Source organism: Pelodiscus sinensis, chromosome 9 (genome assembly GCF_049634645.1).
Source record: "Pelodiscus sinensis isolate JC-2024 chromosome 9, ASM4963464v1, whole genome shotgun sequence".
Lineage (NCBI taxonomy): Eukaryota > Metazoa > Chordata > Testudines > Trionychidae > Pelodiscus > Pelodiscus sinensis.
In genome coordinates this window covers 64,035,189-64,054,230 of record NC_134719.1, presented here as the reverse complement: position 1 = coordinate 64,054,230, position 19,042 = coordinate 64,035,189, and the positions used below count along the sequence as shown (strand labels likewise).

General features: G+C 43.5%; 1 protein-coding gene across 16 annotated transcripts in view; it reads right to left on the bottom strand.

Moving 5' to 3' along the window:
* PRRC2C (proline rich coiled-coil 2C) overlaps window positions 1-19,042 on the bottom strand; it is an 85,965-nt gene that overhangs the window by 16,691 nt on the left and 50,232 nt on the right. For 6 of the 16 annotated variants that reach the window (XM_075937009.1, XM_075937012.1, XM_075937010.1 and 3 more), the window contains exons 21-27: window positions 18,854-19,042; window positions 17,033-17,284; window positions 10,007-10,096; window positions 8,069-8,170; window positions 3,218-3,428; window positions 1,667-1,870; window positions 934-1,020 (exon numbers count right to left, since the gene is read on the bottom strand). In XM_075937009.1, coding sequence (XP_075793124.1) covers window positions 934-1,020; window positions 1,667-1,870; window positions 3,218-3,428; window positions 8,069-8,170; window positions 10,007-10,096; window positions 17,033-17,284; window positions 18,854-19,042 — 1,135 coding nt within the window. The remainder of the gene's footprint in view (window positions 1-933; window positions 1,021-1,666; window positions 1,871-3,217; window positions 3,429-8,068; window positions 8,171-10,006; window positions 10,097-17,032; window positions 17,285-18,853) is intronic. The other 10 variants (XM_075937015.1, XM_075937017.1, XM_075937021.1 and 7 more) reach the window with 5 other exon arrangements.

Genomic DNA, 19,042 nt, shown 5'->3' with positions numbered 1-19,042 from the left:
CTCAGGGAAAACAGGGATTAAAAAGCTCTTAAGAGAGACTGGAGCAGCTAGCGAACCAGAGCAGCAAACAGAAGTTTAGAGGGGGAACATAAGCAGATACCCCTTATAAACAGTCTCTAAACTTGGGCCAAGAAAGCCTGCTCCCCCGCAGTAAAAATCCCAAACCACAAAAAGCCACCCAGCAAGAGCACAAGGAATGCAGGCAGAAGTCCAGCATCAGAGGGGACTATCCAGTATTTTGTCCTGAAAGCAGCAGGTGGCAGTGGCATGCATTTGGTATAGGCAGCTCCCAGGCTCTTGAAACCATTGGCTGAACTGAAGGCGCTTGAGGGAGACAGACGTACATAGATGAGACTTTCTGGGACCACTCCCAGTCTGGTAGTTTCTGGGCTGTTGGAGGGAAAGTCTCAAGGAGGGGAACAGAGAAATAGAGCAGAGGGAAATGATCCCATAGTTGGGATCCTTCCACACTGAGGACACCTCTCTAGAGGAGGGGACACCTTTTAAAGAAGAAAGGTAACAGAAAAGGGGGGCTGGACTGTTAGAAATATCGATAGTTGGGCTTCTGATGGGAGAGCTACGCGGCAAATGGCGTGCTGGGGGCGAATTTGCAGATCTCTACGCACATCTAGGTCCGATGCATGTGCAGTGCGGGGAAGGAGCTAGGACAGGAGGGTGTGCCTCCACGAGAACAGAACCAGACTGCTGTCAGGGAAAAGGAAAGATTGCAGAGGATTTTCTGAACTATGGGCTGAGGGAAAGTTGACAGCTACAAAGGAAAACAGGATTCAGACAGATACATCCCTCAGAGGAGGGTTTATTAAAAGGGAAAGTCATACTACTCGGGCAGTCGTCGTGCCGTGGGGATGTGTTACATAGACACATGCCCCTGAAATACTGCCTGCCTTCCGAATTCACACGGCTGGGACTCACTTGGGCAATGCTGATCGCTAACCAGGCTCCTGAACCACACGGGTGCGAGTATCCCCGAGGTTGGATGTCCCTCTCCGGCATCGCGGCCTGCTTCCGCAACGGAAAGCAGATTGGACCCTGAGCTCTTAGGGGCCATCCTGGTACTTGTCTGTACAGCGTCTAACCCAGGTTCAGGGTCAGAGTGGACTGGAGTTCCCAGGAATCAGACACATAACCCACTAGAACTGGAAGGGACCTCGAGAGGTCATCGAGTCCAGTCCCCTGCCCTCACGGCAGGACCAAGCACCATCTAGACCATCCCTGATAGCGTTCTGTCTAACCTGCTCTTAAATATCTCCAGTGATGGCGATTCCACAACCTCCCCGGGCAATTTATTCCAGTGTTTCACCACCCTGACAGTTAGGAAGTGTTTCCTAATGTCCAACCTAAACCTCCCTTGCTGCAATTTAAGCCTATTGCTTCTTGTCCTATCATCACACATTAAGAAGAAACATTTTTTCCCTCATCCTTGTAACACCCTTTAAGGTACCTGAAAGCTGCTATCACGTCCCCCCTCAGTCTGCTCTTTTCCATGCACACTATGTAATAACTTACAAGTTTATCATCAGCTTCAGAGATAACAATCCTAGTACAACTCATATGCAGTTATTTAAAAGTTCTACCAACTCGTCTCAGTGAAAGCACACACAGAATAGGCAGCACATTTCCCTCCCAAGCTCACAAACACTATTACCTGCTGCAGACTGGGACACATAGACCTGCGGACTCTGCTGCTGCTGGGCAATGAGAGACGGCATGCAGCTTAGCTGGGAGAAGTGACTGGCAGAAGCGAGGCTGTTTGTCTGCAACTGCTGTGGTTTCACTTTACAGATATTAGGAGGATCGGAGGTGGTTGTAGACTTTGTACTCAGGGAAGAGGTAGTGTATGTTCCGGCTCCTGGATTGGAAAAAACATACCAGAAATGCTTTCAAATGATCATTCACAAACTTATCTTTTAGTAGGTCTGACAAAATGTTGGAGGCATCGACTACCATGGGCAAGGGCGAATAGCAAATTAAAAACAAATACAATATATACAGAATTCCTTAAAACAGGACTGCACTTTCTCTTCCAGTTGTCTAGAGAATGTCAGGTCCTCAAAGAAAGACATTTTTCTTCAATCCTATCAGCTGGGATTATAGCACAGATTCCTTTAAATGGCCAAATGTGCAACGATTGAATTGGACATAAAGTTGTTTACCACAGTGGGAGTCAAATTTCCCCACTCCTGTTTGTGCATAGCAGTAGTGAAAGTCTTGTGGGGCACACTATTATGTATGTTTGTACAGCGCCTACCACAAAGAGGCCTCAGTCAGCCCTACTGAGGTAATATGAAACAAAAACTGGAAATCTTCAGACAACTGTGGGAACTGAGTAGTTGCCGGTTCCCCATGGCCAGCCGCATGAAGACAAGGTGGAAAAGAGCAGCTCTATTCTACACAAAGATTTCTGTGCAGCCAGCTGAAGGTGGTGGGTAGAAGAAGCTTCCTAAACTGTATCTTCCAGATCCACCCTACTGAAAAAGGGAGAGAAGCAAAACTCCTCTCCCCAGCTGGCTATGCAGTAAAATCATAGGGGAAATTTCAGCTCTTCCAACTGCAGTAAGATGAGTTACTGAAGCGTATGCCCACATATCACAGGCCTGGGCACAGTGGTCATGACTTTGCTAATATAAAGCAGAGTGAAACCGTGAGCAAGAGGCAGGCCCTGCTCACAGAATCTGGCACGAACTGGGTTAATGGTGTAAAACACTAACTTGTCCTAGGCTCAGGCTGGAAACAATTCAGAAGGGTCACAACAGAACACCTCGTGAAGAAACATTGTGTGAAGAAACACTGTGGTACCAACACACTCCTCACAAGAACAGACATACCAACCCAGGTGCAGGACAGGGCCTAAAATGACAACACGACAGATAGCCAAACCCCTATGTGCGGTATCTAAGTAACACCAGAGGGTGTGCAGAGCCAGTACAACATACAGAGAGGACATGCAGGCAACTGAGCGGTTTGTCACTGGACAGAAGAGGATACCTGTCATGACATCACAGCGGTGACATCTGACCCACGCAAATAAGAGGGTTTTGGTAAACTGGGGCTCGCACCCAACTTTTACACCCTTAAATAAGAACTCCATGCATTCCCAAATCCCAAAGAGTGAAGAGCTGACACGATTAAAAGGCAAAACCAGCTGGAGAATGGGGAGGGGAGTGCAGTACACAACACGCAATGCAAAGGCGGATACCTGACAACGAGGTTGTAGGTGTAACCGAGGCCACAGGAATAGGAGGCATTGATGCACTTGAGAAAGAGCTGTAAGTGGCACTGCTTGGTCCGCTGCTGCTGCTGCTGCTTCCACTGGTGCCTCCGGCTATGGGAGATGCTGTTGAGGTTATCGGTGAGCCCTTCTCCCCCATGCCTGGAGAATTCTCCCAGGCTTTGCGGGCAGACTCCATCTGTTCAGGAACAAGAGAAAGGGTTTTCTTTTTGAGACACACAGGCAGGTATTGAGCACATTTTAGTGTTGTGGTTAGTCCTTCAGTTAACAATTCATTGTAGTTAAAAGGGAGTGCAGGCTACCTGGGAGCCTCCTGGCTTCATGTTGGCTCGCCATGATTGCACAATACTAAGTGGTCATGCAAAAAGCTTATGGCCCTAAGTGGGAGCTTCCAATTAGCTTGAATTGTCTAATCAACCATTTTTACTGCCAGAACCCAAGATCAAGTTTGCTCACACTGACTTCGGCTTTTTCCTCCCATGTGGGGAGTGGAATGTTTCACGCTTGCTTAAGTTAGCACAAAATTGGTTCTAAAATAAAGCCATTCACTCTAAAATTAAATGGTCTAATGCCACTGGTGCAAAAAGGGAGGGAAGTTTTTCTGAGATAAAAATGTCAACCACAGAAGCATGAATTTCTATCTTCAGTATGATCTGTGACCATTTAAGGGAGTACAGCAATTAATCTGTCAGAGGTAAATCTGAACACAATGTCCATTTTATTTTGTAGTTTTAACACACCACAATGAACACCACCACACAATTAGTGTGCTTATTTAGCTACGTATTTTAAAACTTTCAATAAAATAAAATAATTTGGGGCTAAAACTGTGCCAAACCTATGCACAGGTTTTTCCTCATGTTAAAGAAAAAAATAAATACCAAAGGAGGGAAAAAGTCAAACCTTACGTTCTGTAATCACAGATGTAACAGTGCCTAGCACAAATATAGTCTGGGTCAAGCAGGAGTTGGAAGAGTTTAAAAAAAATGTGTGGTTTTAAACTGTTCAACAAACTTATCTAAACCACCTAGTGGTTGACTGGAACCGAGTCAACCCTGCCTCCCCCAAGATTTTAACAGAAAACCTTTGAACACCAGGCAAGAATTCGAGGGAAAGCATCAAGGGACTATGCTTAAGTGACAAAGGGAAGGACACTTGCTATAAATGTTCAAATTAGACAAGCCACAAACACATTTTAATGATGGTCCATGGAGTTCTATGACACACAGTGGCCCATGTATTTAATGTGAGGTTTAGCCACTGGAGACTAAGGGTTCCATACTGCAATTCATCTAACAAATTACACATTCTTGAGGGCAGGAGCTATTTTCGTTTGGTGCCTTGTCCAGAGCCAAGCACATTTTCAGCATTACAGAAGGAAGTCTGATCAGAACGGCCTAGTCACTTGAACTGACATGGAGCACTTCGGATTGGACAAAACAGTCCGATGACCGCCTTGCCCATTAAAATGAAGCATGGCGGGCGGCAATGTCGTCATCTTATGTAAATGGGCAAACTGCTCCGCATCTCTCTAAATTGAGCTATTTGATTTGCCCACGCATCATGATACAAATCATATTGGCTTTTCTATTTAATTGCCATTGTCGCAGTATAAAAGGGTAACTGACAGGAGGAACTGCTTCAGGAGTCCTCCCCCCAAGATTTTTTTCTATGAAACACTTGATAGGAAATTTGTGACTTGACTGTTTCCCTTTTTGGAACCCCTCCCACCAACACATACACTTAGGCTGAGCCCTTTCTAATAACTAGACCAGACGTGGGACAGGTTTGTTCACACACCTTCCACCCACATAACAGGTGAGCGGGGGCAGCCCTAGACTAGCTGCCAGCAACTGGCGCCCTAGGCGAACCATGCAATCGGCGCCCCCACCTCCAAACCCCTTAATGCTATTGCGCCACCTTTTGGCATCCCATTTAACTTGGCACCCTGGGCGGCCGCCTATATGGATGGGCCACCCCTACAGGTGAGTATTTCCCAAAGGTGTAGGGAAATTGTATTGTTTATAGTAGATTGAACTCCTTGAGGCATCTGCTCAATAGCAGAAGCTGAAGTCTCCATCCTGCATTTTGTCTCATTCACTTATTTGCTGTCTGGGTCCAGATTTGCCCAGACTCCTCCTGACCCTTCCTCTAACTATGAAGAACGTGCAGAGTCCCGAGCACCGTCCTCCTTTAGTCTGCGTCTCCCCAGCTACAGGATTAGGGCTCTTTCAGAATACAGAACTTCTTATTCGCAACTCACAGATGAAGAAGGGGAGTGAAAGAGCCTCTAATTCTAGGGAGTAGCCAGGCTGCACGTCTCCCACATACAAAATGTTTCAAACACGTTTGGGAGAAATGGAGAAGGAGAAAGAGCACCCGGAATGATTTTACCTTCCGTGGTTTGGGTTGTTGAGGTTCTCTTTCATTCTGGGGAGAGGGGCTGTGCCGGATGGGAGAAGACAATGGCTAACCCCAGATGCCTCTCACCCAATTTCATGTGGGCCTTAGCTTACTTAAGCGGTCTAGGGCTCCAGCGTTCATAAGTCAATAAAAGATTGCAGAGGAAACAAAAGAAAACTTCCTTAAGATACATTTTTTTTCCTGTGAGGAAGGCCAGAATACCCAGAGACAGATTCCTTGCCAAATGTTTTTCTTAGCTGCTTAGAATCTTTAGATGAGACCCTGGAATTTAGACATATGATGGGCAGAGACATTTAAAAGGATTGTGGACTTCCCCTGCCAAAGAGCCCTTGATCAGCAAAGGCCTGGCTAAGACCCAATAGGTCTGATCTGTCCAAGCAAAGTTGACTCCAGGGAAGTCTTGGTTGATGTGATGGAAGCCAAGATCCCAATAAGCCTTCCACTTCCATTTTCTTTCCCTGGCAGAAAGAGGCCCAGAGAAAGGAGCAATTATGGCAGAATTCCCCCTCTTTGTCTTTTAAGAGGATATCCTTGCAGATGGAATGGTATGATGGGGGATGGAGGAACAAGAAAGGAGATTGGAAGGTTATTCCATTCCAGAAGAAAGCCTGGAAACTCTTGTTCCTCCTCCAAGGAGGAGAGTTGAAAGATAACGCTTGTCAAAGCAGCATTTAAAAGCAACGTTTACCTTCCATTGGTTGGGAGATCAGCAGTAATGTTCTGTTTGGGCTACCAGAGACTCTGGCATGGTTAAGCCCTGCAGTGCCTTGAAAAGGTGTGGTCTGCATGTGTTATGTGCAGGAAGAGATGCGAAGTCTGAAAGCTTAAGGGCAGGTTAGCAAAAAAATGCTTCCCAACATCCTGCAGTCTCAGAGCACTGCAGCACAGATTATAGAAGAATTCCTCCTCATACCTACTACGGAGACAGCCATCATCTCATGAGCTTATTAGGACACTCGTATCATCCCGGTCTAGAGGTACCGACACCAAGTTACAAGACTAGATAGTATACTTATAAGGAACTCAACACTCAGCAGGCTAATGCTTAGAAGGTGTGAAACGGTCAAGCCATAGTGATTTTCCTCTCTGTATCAAGTGTTCAGTGAATGGACTACTTATTTCTAGACATTGTTGTATTGAGTTTGACATGTAAATAAAACAATTTTAAAAGCGCCTCCAGATACCAGAAAGTTAATACATCAGTATTAATTCATTATTTTTCAAATGTTAGCAGGTTAGCAGAGTTTCCCTTGCTAAATTACTCTTCCCTTTTCATCCCCTCCCAACCTTACTCATCTTTTTCTTCTTTCCATTAACTTTTTTTCTGGCTAAGATGCTTTAAACATATGCAAACAAAAAGGAGGAGGAAATGTTAATGAAGAATAATTATCAGTAACTACGTCTGCATCACTGGGTTGTTATATTGTAATTATATAAATTATGAAAACTAGTAAGAATCTTTCTTCTATCACAAACCATTTCAGAGAGAAATTCTCACTGGGAGTTGCATTTAATTTCTTGAAAGCCAGTAACTATGCATCCAACCACGTTTCCAAAGACTTCTAGTTTGGACAATACTTTGCTCACTAACTCAGGATATAAAAGCACCATCACATGGCTCATCAAGGGCACTGAAAGGACAGAGACTCTCTTAAAAAGGCTATAGCCAAAGGACAGAGACCAGCTTAATAATGTTAGTGAGTTACAGAGCGCACAATCCAAACCCTCCCAACATCAAAACTGCATACATGCCATAGACAAAATGCTCCCAACATACCCTTGCTCCACAATGCACAACATAAAGGAGCATGAAATGCCTGCTCCCATAAGTATAACAAAAAGTTTTTGTACTAGTTTATAGGAGACAATAGCTGCTGATATAAATTAACTTACTGCCAACCTACATGATTTACTACTCCAATCATCCAATTGTAGAAGTCACACTTTACTAATCAAAAGGAAAGAGCTGAGAAATTCAAGTACTATTTGCTGAAGCCAATGCACTACTCTCTTTTTAACAACCTGTGCAACCATGAAGCTGTAGCCAAACTTGTTTTAAACAGACCTATCCACTGATGTATCAAAATACAATGGGTTTCTGTCAGGAGTAGCATGCCATGATATTTATCCACCTACATGTGCCTCCCTAGCATTTACACTCTGGGTAGTGGAAGCCAAGATCGATGCCAAGTGTTAAAGCAAAAGGGGTTAAAGAGATTTATAACTGAATGCACCCACTTTCATACACCCTTTTGTTTCAGCCATCTGTTGATATGCAAAAGCAGTTCAGAGAGGAAACAAAGGAAGGCTCTAAAAAAGGTTCACCAGCAAGTTCTCCATTATCTTTTTCCCTTGCATGCAAGAAAACGACCCTTAGAGGGACGTGGTACATACCTTGAGGGTGAGGTCCACGGTAGCGGGAGAAACTGGAGTTAGGCTGGAGCTCTGTTGTAGAGTCTCCCTCCTAGGGAGGGGAAGGGTGTGGGGCAAGGGCACCTGAAAGGCAGGCAACACACATCACATTCTAACTAAGTCTACCACGAGAGCCCCTTACGAGCAAATGCTCAAGCGGTGCTAATATATTAAATGTTCCTTGAGGCTTGAGCTTTCAGGAGGGATGGTTTGGCAAAGCAGGATGAAAATTTGGTGGGGGGAAAGGTCGTTTAGTATGGTTCATACAATACTGGTCATCGCAGTGACTGCAGACTTGCTTGTCTGTGCACCAGTGTCTTCTACAGAGTCGAGTGTCCTTTTAGCATTTTTGGGATTTAGCCCAAAATGTATTTAATTCAACAGGGTACAAAATTCTTCCCAATTCAAGTTGGCCCTCTAGTAGGATTCAAGCTTTGAGATGAAATTTCTACAAAAAAAATGGAAACTGTTTTCTTCAAAGTCACAGGACCAAAGAAATAAGCAAAATTATACCTGGTAACTAACACTTGCGTATGGCTATTTCTAAATTCCTAGCTATCTTTCAATGGGACTCTCAAACAAAGGCGAAGTTTAGGAGAAAACACAAATTTGACAAAATTGTTGCAAAAGAAAAAGCTAATGATGGATTTGCTCAAGATCCTAAATACAAGATCTGAGGAAGTGTTGCTATAATCTTTGGTACAGCAATAGTCCTTATTCCTTCTTTCTATCATTAACGCTATAGTTTAGGCACAGAGCACATGCAACTGCCATAGAATGAGATTAATCTCAAAATACATGTACTTGACACTTTGAAACTAGACAAAAGCACAAATCTGCTATTGCTGGTTCTTATGTGGGAATCCAAATCTACCAGACAAGGGAATACACCAAAATCAGCAGGACCAAGGAATTACAAGTCTCATACTTTGCCTCTTATTCAAGTCTGACACTAACAAAAAGCACAAAAAAGTCACAGCACTATGAAGGGAAGAGGTGTGCAGGAATAGCTACAAACAACATTGCCACAAAAATGCATTACGGATGTTGCTATTGCTACGTCAATTTAAAAGGCTTTTATTTTAAATGGCAAGTTCTCTTGAGGGGTGAAGGAAGAGGATCCATCATGATTCCCCATAAATCCGGTCAACTCTGAATTAATTATGTTTACATTGCTCAAAATAGCAACATCACAAGATCCAGGTTCCTACCCTGACAGACCCACCAAGTTCAAGACACGTTTGAAGTCCCAATGAGTCACATACCAGTTGGTACTCGTTCTCACGACATAAGAAAAACTAATACAGACAAGCAAGCCCACCAAGCCAGGACGGCTAGCTCTGTGGAGAGCGCAAGCACATGTTCTTCAACAAGCATGACGACTGAATTCTGCTCTCCACCAGAACACTCCACTCAACTGTCTCCCTTGCGTACCACAGCCGCAGTTAATTTCAGGACAGATCAGAACAACCCTGGTTTTTCAAGTCTTTCTGGGGACTTTCCTAAGCCTCTCAGACTTTTCTCTTCACTACTAGTACAGGCTTCTTCTTTCCCTTAGTCTCACAAATGTAAAGGAGGAGAACTCTGTAATGCCTGCTATCTGGAAGAGTCTTCCTGAATTTTGACCCCATCTCTTTTCAAGCAATCTCTAAACATCATTCCCCTATGTAGGCTTTCAAAGTTTTCTTTGTTTAAAAGCAAGAGACACCATGTAACATGCACAGAACTCAGACAGATACTAATCAAACTGAAGCTGTTTTTGTTTCTTACAGTGGAATTACACAATAGCCATCTGGTTAACATAATGGAAACCTTACTAATCGCTAACTGAAAGGAACATGGCGTGCTTTTGAAAAGGAAGACAAAAGTATAAATACATTGTCCCTGTCCTCAGTCAGAGATTCACTACAATAGACTTACATTAGTCACCAAAGTCTCCTCCATTTTTGTACTGCTAGCAGCCACAGTGTTAGGATGAGAAGAAGGTGTAGTGTAGTCTGTCACAGACTCCTGTGAAGAAAAATAAGTCCATTAAAATGAACCCCCTATCTAAACTAGGTTTTCTATTCTCAGGCTTAGTCTTTGCAGACAGAGGGCTGGCTATCTTTTACATAGAAGCAGTTCACCAAGCAGTACGATGACAATTTCACCACACTTATTAATTATTGCCTCTGAAGGCATGTCCAGCAATTCTCAGTGCTGGTTGCTTTGCACTAGAAGAATTTGTGGAAGATTTCAGTTTTGTCAGAGGCAACATAACCCAGGAAATCCTTGCCTTTAAACAACGTAAGTGGTCCAGATGATAACTTCCAAAGCCAGAACTTCTAGAAGTTAAATACAACGTAATGTTTTTTAATATTAGGCACATGGCTATAAAAACACAGATGAAAATTTAAAGGGCCAAGACGTTTCTTGCTCTGAAAAGATGAACAGGTGGAGAAATCCAGGCGCAAATCTCTCTGGTGGCAAGTGAAGGAAATTGATCTGGAAAGGGCAAGATCTTAGCAAGTTTTAAAAAGGTAATGAAGTTAACTCAAAGCAAAACAAAGAATTTTTACCAGCTCATCACAGGATGGAAGCTTTTCACACTAGTTCTTGAAGACATTTAGGTTTCCCTGCACTAAGATCCAAGGTTTACTTTTCACTGAACCAGCTGCTGAGAGCAATTACCAGGATACTGCACACCTGTTCCCCTTTGTTCAAGAGAGTGATTGTCCTCAATCCTCATTAGGCGATGATTTCCCACAGGGACATTTTCAGGAAACAAGGTAGATGTATTGCTTGATACCGAGCTGAAATTCCTGCTCTGTGTTCTGTACAGCTATTGGCTTCCAATGAGATCTCTCCATTGAGTCAGTATCCTGTCACCACTCCCTGCTAGGGCTGGTGAAGAGAAAGAACTTGAACAAGATCGTTAAGTTCTTGTCCTCCTCTGGTTGTCAAAGTACATGGACTACATACTTCTGACCACACTCTGCCAAACATTCTCTCAAGACTCAGTCACTGGAGTGGAACCTGATCCAAGATCTCGTCTCCCCTACCCTTGCATACCGATGCCAGTCTGAACAAAGTGATGCTCTAGTAGGCACTGTGAAGTTAGATGCTTTAGATGGCTACACCTTTTAGCAGCTTTTTTGGTGTAAGAGCCTGCAACAGGCTTCTCATCTTCACTCTCACGAAGCTGACTATCGTTTAGGACAAGACTGAAAAGAGTTCTCTCATAGAATTTCACTCGCAGTGCCGCTGTATTTGCCACTTACTAAGTTACAGGTCTTTATGAAGATATGAGGCCTGATTCTTCAAATTATGCCTACCTATGAAAACTGGTGTATACCTGCAGCATGTCTCAAGGCTGTGACAGTCACTACCAAGATACGGATTAAATCCCCAAGAAGCCATCAGCACATCCAAAGGAAGTGTGTCTTGATAGGATGCTCTTAATTCAGGCAAAGACCTAAGGAAGAATTGGGTTGTGCCCACGAAAGCTCATGACACTACAGAAATATTGTTGATAGTCTCTAAGGTGCCACAGGACCACTCATTTTCATCAGGAATGGCGTGACTCAGAACGTGAAGGAACCAACGAATGTCAATCTGCCAGGGAGAGGGCAGACAGAACTGACAGCAGAAGCGTCACACGTAAACTTCTTTTTTGTGAAACTGTGGAGACCTTTAAAATCTAGGATTTCTAACCAACCATTCTCTAGAACTATAAATAAAATGGTACCTGTGCTTGAATCTGACAATCAACTAGATTTAAATAAGCCAATGAAAGATAAGTGGTGGATAGCCTGCAGGATGTTAATTTGAAAATCCTTCAACAGGGAAGAAAGGAAGGACTAGGATTCATTATTTCTTAATGAACCGTACTAAATCTCTTGAAGAGGAAATGTTTAACATCCACCTGTCTGTGGCAGTCTCCTAGCAAAACAGGAACGCTATCAGCTCTACATTAAAGTGTATCTGTAGTGATGAGTGAACATCAGAAGCTGTTACACGGTAGATTTGACTGTAGTGCAGTCTGGGGTGGCAGGTCCTGAGTTTCTCTTAGTTTTATGTAGTGCAGCATGGAAATGTCCCCGCATTAGGCAAGACTGGCAACTACATTAAAGAACAAGGATTTAGCACCCCCCCCCCAAAAGTAGTTTATTGCCTATGTGACATCTTTGTGGCTAGTAAAATGAGCTGTCCTAAGATTTCTCAGTACAGCTCATTAGTAAGCTATATTGTGTACGGAACACTCACACACAGGATATATAGGCCTGCAACAAAGTTATGGAGATTTCCAAGCTCCTCTTCACTAACATCTTACTATAGTTAGCTCCCTGAAGGGAAACATCGTATAACAAGAGTGACTCTCTGAATAACTATAGAACTGCCTCCTCCGCCCACCACAATGAAGGCATCTAATATAAGGCGCCTTTCTGGATTTTGTAGATCTATCCATATATATCTATTGCCCCATTACTGTAATATCCAAGTGTCTTACAAATTAGTTCATCCTCGGCCCTCCTGTCAAGTACCATCCTCAATGTACAGATGGGAAACTAAGCCCCAGAGATTAGGTGACTTACTCAAGATCACAGAAAGTACATGACTGAGCTGGGAACTGAACCCCAATATTTGCTTTAATCTCCAGACGCATTCCACAAATTGACTGTGTAGCAACACCCCTCTTCTTGTTGGGAGGAATTTTTTTAAACTGAACTAGAAATTTAAGGTTGTAAAGTATGAGAGGCAAAGTATTTTATTAGACCAATTTGTGGTGGTGAAAAAGACAAGCTTTCAAGACGCACAGCACTCTTCAGGTCTGTGGAAGGTACCCAGAGTCACAGCTAAACCAAGTGGAACAGATTGTTTAGCATAAGTAACTAACATATTGAGAGAATTTATGGTGAAATGGTCAGCAGACACCTCTGCAGTCATAAAACAAAAAGTGAAGATTACGGGCTACGGATTACTGTAATGAGCCATAAATCCAGTATCCTTTATTAAAAGTATGTTCTTGAGTGTCTAGTGAAGTTATGAATTTAAGTTCCAGGCTTGTCTTTTGAAGGTGGCATACAGGTCCCTTTTGGGGAGAACAGATGGAGTGAGAGCTGGAGCCAGAATGTGAAATAACAGCTGTGAAACGGACATGAATGTCAATTTCACTCCTGCTAACTCCCTGTCCTGGAGAAGGGAGCCTAGTTACAAGTAGAATCCTGCATGAAGATGTGGCTCCCAGAACTGCTGCTGTGGTGCCCTGGCTCAACCTGGAGCACAAGCTGTAAGCCCTGTGCTGGGCTGACGGCTTGGATTGTCAACCTAACTGGCAGAGGGGATCCCAGAGTCCTGTTCAGGGTTGTCAGCCCCAGGGCGGTGGAGCTCCACGTGTCAGTGCCCTACAATTCCCCACTTCAGTCAGTCCCGGGAAGCACTCTTGGTGAGGATACACATGATTCTAATTACTGCAGCTGGCTGTATGTCAACTTGTTAATTTGTAGTGTACCCAAGCCCTAACTCAATTTTCCTTTTTGTCTTGTGACTGCAGAGGTACTAGCCGCACACTTCACCTTCAACAGTCTCTTACTATGCGTTTGCTATTTATGCTAAATCATATATGCCAGTGTTTCTCAACCAGTGGTATGAGTACCCTTAGGGGTACTCGAGAGAAGTTGGGGGAGCGGGTACATCGAAAACTGAAATTTGGAGAAAACTGAATTTTTGTTTTAAGTTTTAGTGTTTTGGGGGGTTTTTTGTACTTTTTACACCCAAAAATGTCATTGCCCGCCTGGCTACGATCAAGTTGTTTAAACACATTTGTTGCAACAGTAGAAAAAAATGTTGTGTGTCTGAAAATTGTAGGTACTGGGGATATTTATAATTTTTTTTAAAAAAGGGGTACTTTATATAAAAAAAAGGTTGAGAAACACTGATCTGTGCTACCTTGTATTTAGCTATGACGACAGAGAACCAATGACCAGACCCAAAGAAGCCATGTAGCTCAAAAGCTTGTCTCACCAACAGAAGTTGGTCCAATAAAAGTTATTTCCCTTACCTTCTCTCTCTAATAACCTGAGACCAACACAGTTACAACAATAAAAGCATAGTTTAAAAAGGTTACCTTGAGACTAAAAAACACATCCTCTTGACTCTTCATGATAATTCAAGGATGTTACCCATCTTTATTGTTATACTGAAGAAACCAATAATTATCCCTCATGTAAAAAGCATTCCAAAGCAGTATGACAAGGGAAAGATGTGTGCAAGACTTATTTTAGCTTGAATGGGCAACCAAACATTGAATAGAAGGGCCAACTTCCCCAGCTACCCTCAGTTACCTAGAAGGAGAATGTTGTACAAAGCTGAGAATCTAGAAGCTGAGAGAGAAAGAGAGAAGAGATACATTGAGAAAGAACTTGATGGGAAGGAAAAGGCTGGTTTAAAGCTAAATTATGTATTATCTGAAAATAAGTTTGATTTGTTCCTGGCATGAGGCAAGTGTCCAAGCCAACGTGGTTGCTGAACGCTGATCCATTTCACACTGCAAATGTAGACAATTCCCAGGCCCACTGGGAGTGGCCCCCCTAACTGGTTAACCATCACACGTAACCGATTAACCAATTACGTGGGATTTTACATCCCTAATTTGAAGTGGGTATAACCACTACCTCAAAGGTGGCTTGCAGAAATCTGACTTTTTTAAAACATTACCAAAGCAAACAACTTCATTTTTTCCCTCTTCTAAACAGCATTTTCCTGCTTGGTTTTACACTAGAAATTTAAGTTCTGTCCACCCATTTTTCAGAGAAAACTTTATGGGTGCTTAGTGAACAAATAGGATTACGACATCACAATGAATAACATTTCAGCAAAAGAGGGGGCAAGGCAAACTGTTTTATTAACATCCATTTAACTCAAACAGCGGGGGAAAAGGTCTATGGCAATGTTTCAGCTAAGGGCTGGGATAGCTCCCAATTTTAATGCTCTGGGCCTTTAAGCCTTCCTGCAGAGACCACACTTGATACATGCTGCTTGTGCTACTACCCAGAGCTTTGCTTTTGGGTCATCGGCTTAGGCACCTTTCCCATTCTGACTGCTTCCAGGGAAGAATTAGGCAAACGGTTATTTTCTCCTTCCCCTGGCAGGCCTCAGCGGGATGGTCTGGTCTTTCAACAGATTACAAAAAACCAACTGAGCTCTAATAACAGAGCAAGGCCCAAGCTGGATGGAAAGTCACCATCTCCCTGGCAGTCACCAAAAATACCACATCAGGACCTCAGAGATTACACTTCTCATCTCACACTTTATGACCCTCTTTTTGGTGGGCTTAAGCCACTGAAGTCTGCTGGTTCATAGAATCATAGAATAATAGGACTGGAAGGGACCTCAAGAGGTCATCGAGTCCAGCCCCCCGCCCTCAAGGCAGGACCAAGCTCCGTCTACGCCATCCCTGAGTAGCCAATACACAGACAAGACTAAAAACTGCAGCACTGACAATTTACAAACTTGCCAACACACCCTAAAACAAAAACTTTCCACTACTGGCAACAGGAGAAATAGAACATTCAAAATGTATTAGGCTAGAACCGATTTCCATTTCAGAGACCACCTCGTGTGCACTGCAGAAGTGATGCACCATCCCTCATGTTTCCCAAGGTGACCCTTTCCAAGGATGTGCAGCCTCCAATAAATGCTCGGAGGATTACAGTTTGCTGGGGAGCATGTGACAACTCAGCAAGGATCACGGATATGCTCTCTCTTTTTGAAGTTTTGGTTAACTTAGAACTATTTAAACAACATTCTTGGACTGACTAGTATCTCAGAGTCCTCAACATACAGTTGTCAGTGCTAGCAAAAGAGCAGTACTACCTGATGACTATCTGCAAGCAACTGGGACAGAGCATTACAAATGTGAAGACCCGAGTCACTCAATTGTCTTGCCAGTGCCCACCTGCTTCTGAAACACTCACTAGCTCCTATTTAAAACATCCACTTTTCCATCTCCAGTTGATGGGCAAGGAGCTCAATTTCTCCAGCTGTATTCTCCTTTGTCACTGCCCCACCCTGGCACTGGGCTAGTCCTTCCGGGGGTAAATTCAGGTGATCTGTAGGCCATTTTAAAGTTGTACTGGATTCAACAGGCCCCAGAGGAGCTATCGCGGCAGGAGAGGATCATTGGGAAGCCTTTGTTAATTCTTCCACAGCCCATTTTGTGCAAGGATCAGGGCTGAAAGCAAACGAAGTAGAAGTCTTCCTGTTCAATGTTATTACAAAATCAGAGAGCACTGCAGAGATTGCACAGTGAAGCATAAGCGTCGTCTTCACCACATTCCACAGGGGGGAGTGGGAGGGTTAGGTAAAATTTCCAAAAGCGCTGAAATCTCACAGATTTGGACATCTACATTCTTTATGATTTTGTAAATTTCCTCCATACTAAAGCTTGTCACATGCTCTTTCCCCTTGCTGTGTTACTTGCACTTGCAAGCCACGTCTCCCTCCAATGTTTTGCTACAGCTGCTGCAGCTGACCACAACTCTGTGTGCAACTTGGATACACCCAGGAGCTGATTTTAAGTGAAAGGCTTGTGACTAGTCCAACCTCTTTGGTGCTATTCCTCACAGACTTTTCTACAGCTTAGCGAGCATGTGTCATCACTGGTGAGGCCGTGTAACAGTTTAGAACACTTCAACCCCAATCCCACACAGAGTGCAAGACCCACAGCAGCGCCCTAATTTAAATATTACTTCCTGAGAACAAACAACAGGCAAGCAGACTAAGTTTTCTACTCCAATGTTCTGCAAGATCGTCTATGCAACACTTGGATGATTTTATCATCAAGCAACCAAATGTTACAGCTGAATTCAGACAGTAAGTGCCCAATGTAATGAGTTACAGTGAAGGACGTGATCTCAACACACACTGTTCAGTGAGGTCCAAGAAATGGGCCACTTTTTGTCTTACCTTTGTATTAGTTCCAAACTCTGGAGCAGACACCGAGATCATCGTTCCTATTTCAGTGCTCAGTTCATTTGCAGCTTTAGTTTCTTTTGTCGAAACAGGGTCTGGACTCCTGACAGCAGTGGTACTGGGCTTCTCCTGCACCTCGGGCTCTCCCTGCTGGGCATCCTTCACCTTTCTGTTCTTTAGCGAGCGCTCTTTCCCAATAGGACCAGGCTTATATTCTTTGTTTTCTACTGGATTCAAGTCTGGAAGCTAAATTAGTGTTTTAACTTGTCAGAGCTGGCTTTTTTAGAGAATGTTAAACCCCTTACATGCCCAGGAGAGTAAGAGTCAAAACATTTTGTTGACATCTACCAAGACTCAAAAAGCGGTGGGCCTGTTCCTTGAGGGAGCAAACAGTAAGGGTTCTTTAAAGTCTAGTTAGCCATGTTAACCAAGCACCAGATAGTTAAAGCAGTACAACCTTCTAGTGCAGAGAAGTGCAAACAATTGTGCCTTAATTAAAAACTGTGTGTTTAACTGAAAAAAAAATGGCATTTTTTTTACCTTTGCAGATCACCTTTACACAACTCATGTGACACTTGCACAATACACACTAAATGCAAGACTGAGTTCAGTTCTATTTCAGAAGAGTGTTTATTACTAAAGCATTTACATCAAGTCAATTATAGGAACCTTTAGTCTGAGTAGTCCTCTGCTGCTATTAACATTAATTATGCAAGTGCATCTAGAAGACAGGCTACCTGGTCAGTGTGACAATTATGAAAACTATGCTGGCTCTTTAACAAGTACAGGATGAACCTCTCTAGACCAGCATCATTGAGATCTGACCGGTACCAAACCAGAGAATTTGCCAAACCATAGGAGATCAGTATTGTCTAGCAGCATTACCAACACTTCCACTGCTTACTGGGCTCTTAGAAGACAGCTGGGGTAAAGAACACACAGCCTGGAGTGGTAGCCATAAGCAAACTTTGAGACTGGGGGAATTTGGCCATCCCCATGATAAGTGGACATCCAGGTAACTAAAATCATGCTGGACCACAGATACTGCCAGATAAGAGTGTCCTGGATTAGAGAGGTTCAACCTGAAGGAGGCACTCTAATGACCTTCAGTTCTGTAAGTAACAATGGAGTTAAGTAACTAAGTGGTTTTCAGGAAAAAAAAACCCCTAAGCAGTACGCAAGTGTGCTGGAACCACTGTTGGAAATCAAGCAACAATACACCTGGGACCTCAGGGATAGGCTCAGTTCTTACCCACCAAGTTACTCTAGAAAAATGCAGAGGACCACTGCAGGACGAGCAGCTCTTGTTCTTTCCCTACCCCCCAACTTCTCATGTCCCCCCCGTTTCGTAAAAGGCTGCATGTTCGAGACTGAAAAAGAGGTCAGGGCCAGTTTGGTTAGGAAACAATCCAGTCTGTCCTAAACCACAAGAGTGTTATCCTCCATCCCCTCCAGAGTGCTCAGTATTCCTGTGTGAATAGGCACTTTGGCATGCAATAAGCAAAGGATCAGTTAGGAACCCTAAATATCACAGTACAAATCATTATAATATGTACACAGTTTTAAAAGGAAAACCAAGACTGGTAGCGGATAGTCACCGTTATGAAAAAACAACTTTAGCTACTATAGCAGACACACTTTAACACAGTGGGAAATGAGGTCTGTCTTGTTTGGATCACACCTGTAATAATTCCTTTAATTTTTTTTCAAGCCCAGTTTGGGTATTTTTCCTTTTGACTGGACTTCTCTGCCACCCAGAAGCCCACTCTACAGCTTGTACACTGTAAACTAAAGGCAACGGCTCTTCGTCCTTACCTTTTGTGCTTTGATGGGTCCTGCCCGAGGCTGCTTTTGTCTTTGCTCTTTTGGTTCAGGTATTTTGTCAGTTGGCTTCTCCGAAAGCACAGGGCCAACTTCACTGTCGCTACCACTGGAAGCGGGAGCTCCAAACTGAATAGTTTCTATTCCGAGCTCAACTCCACTTTCTTGTCCAGGCTTTGTTCC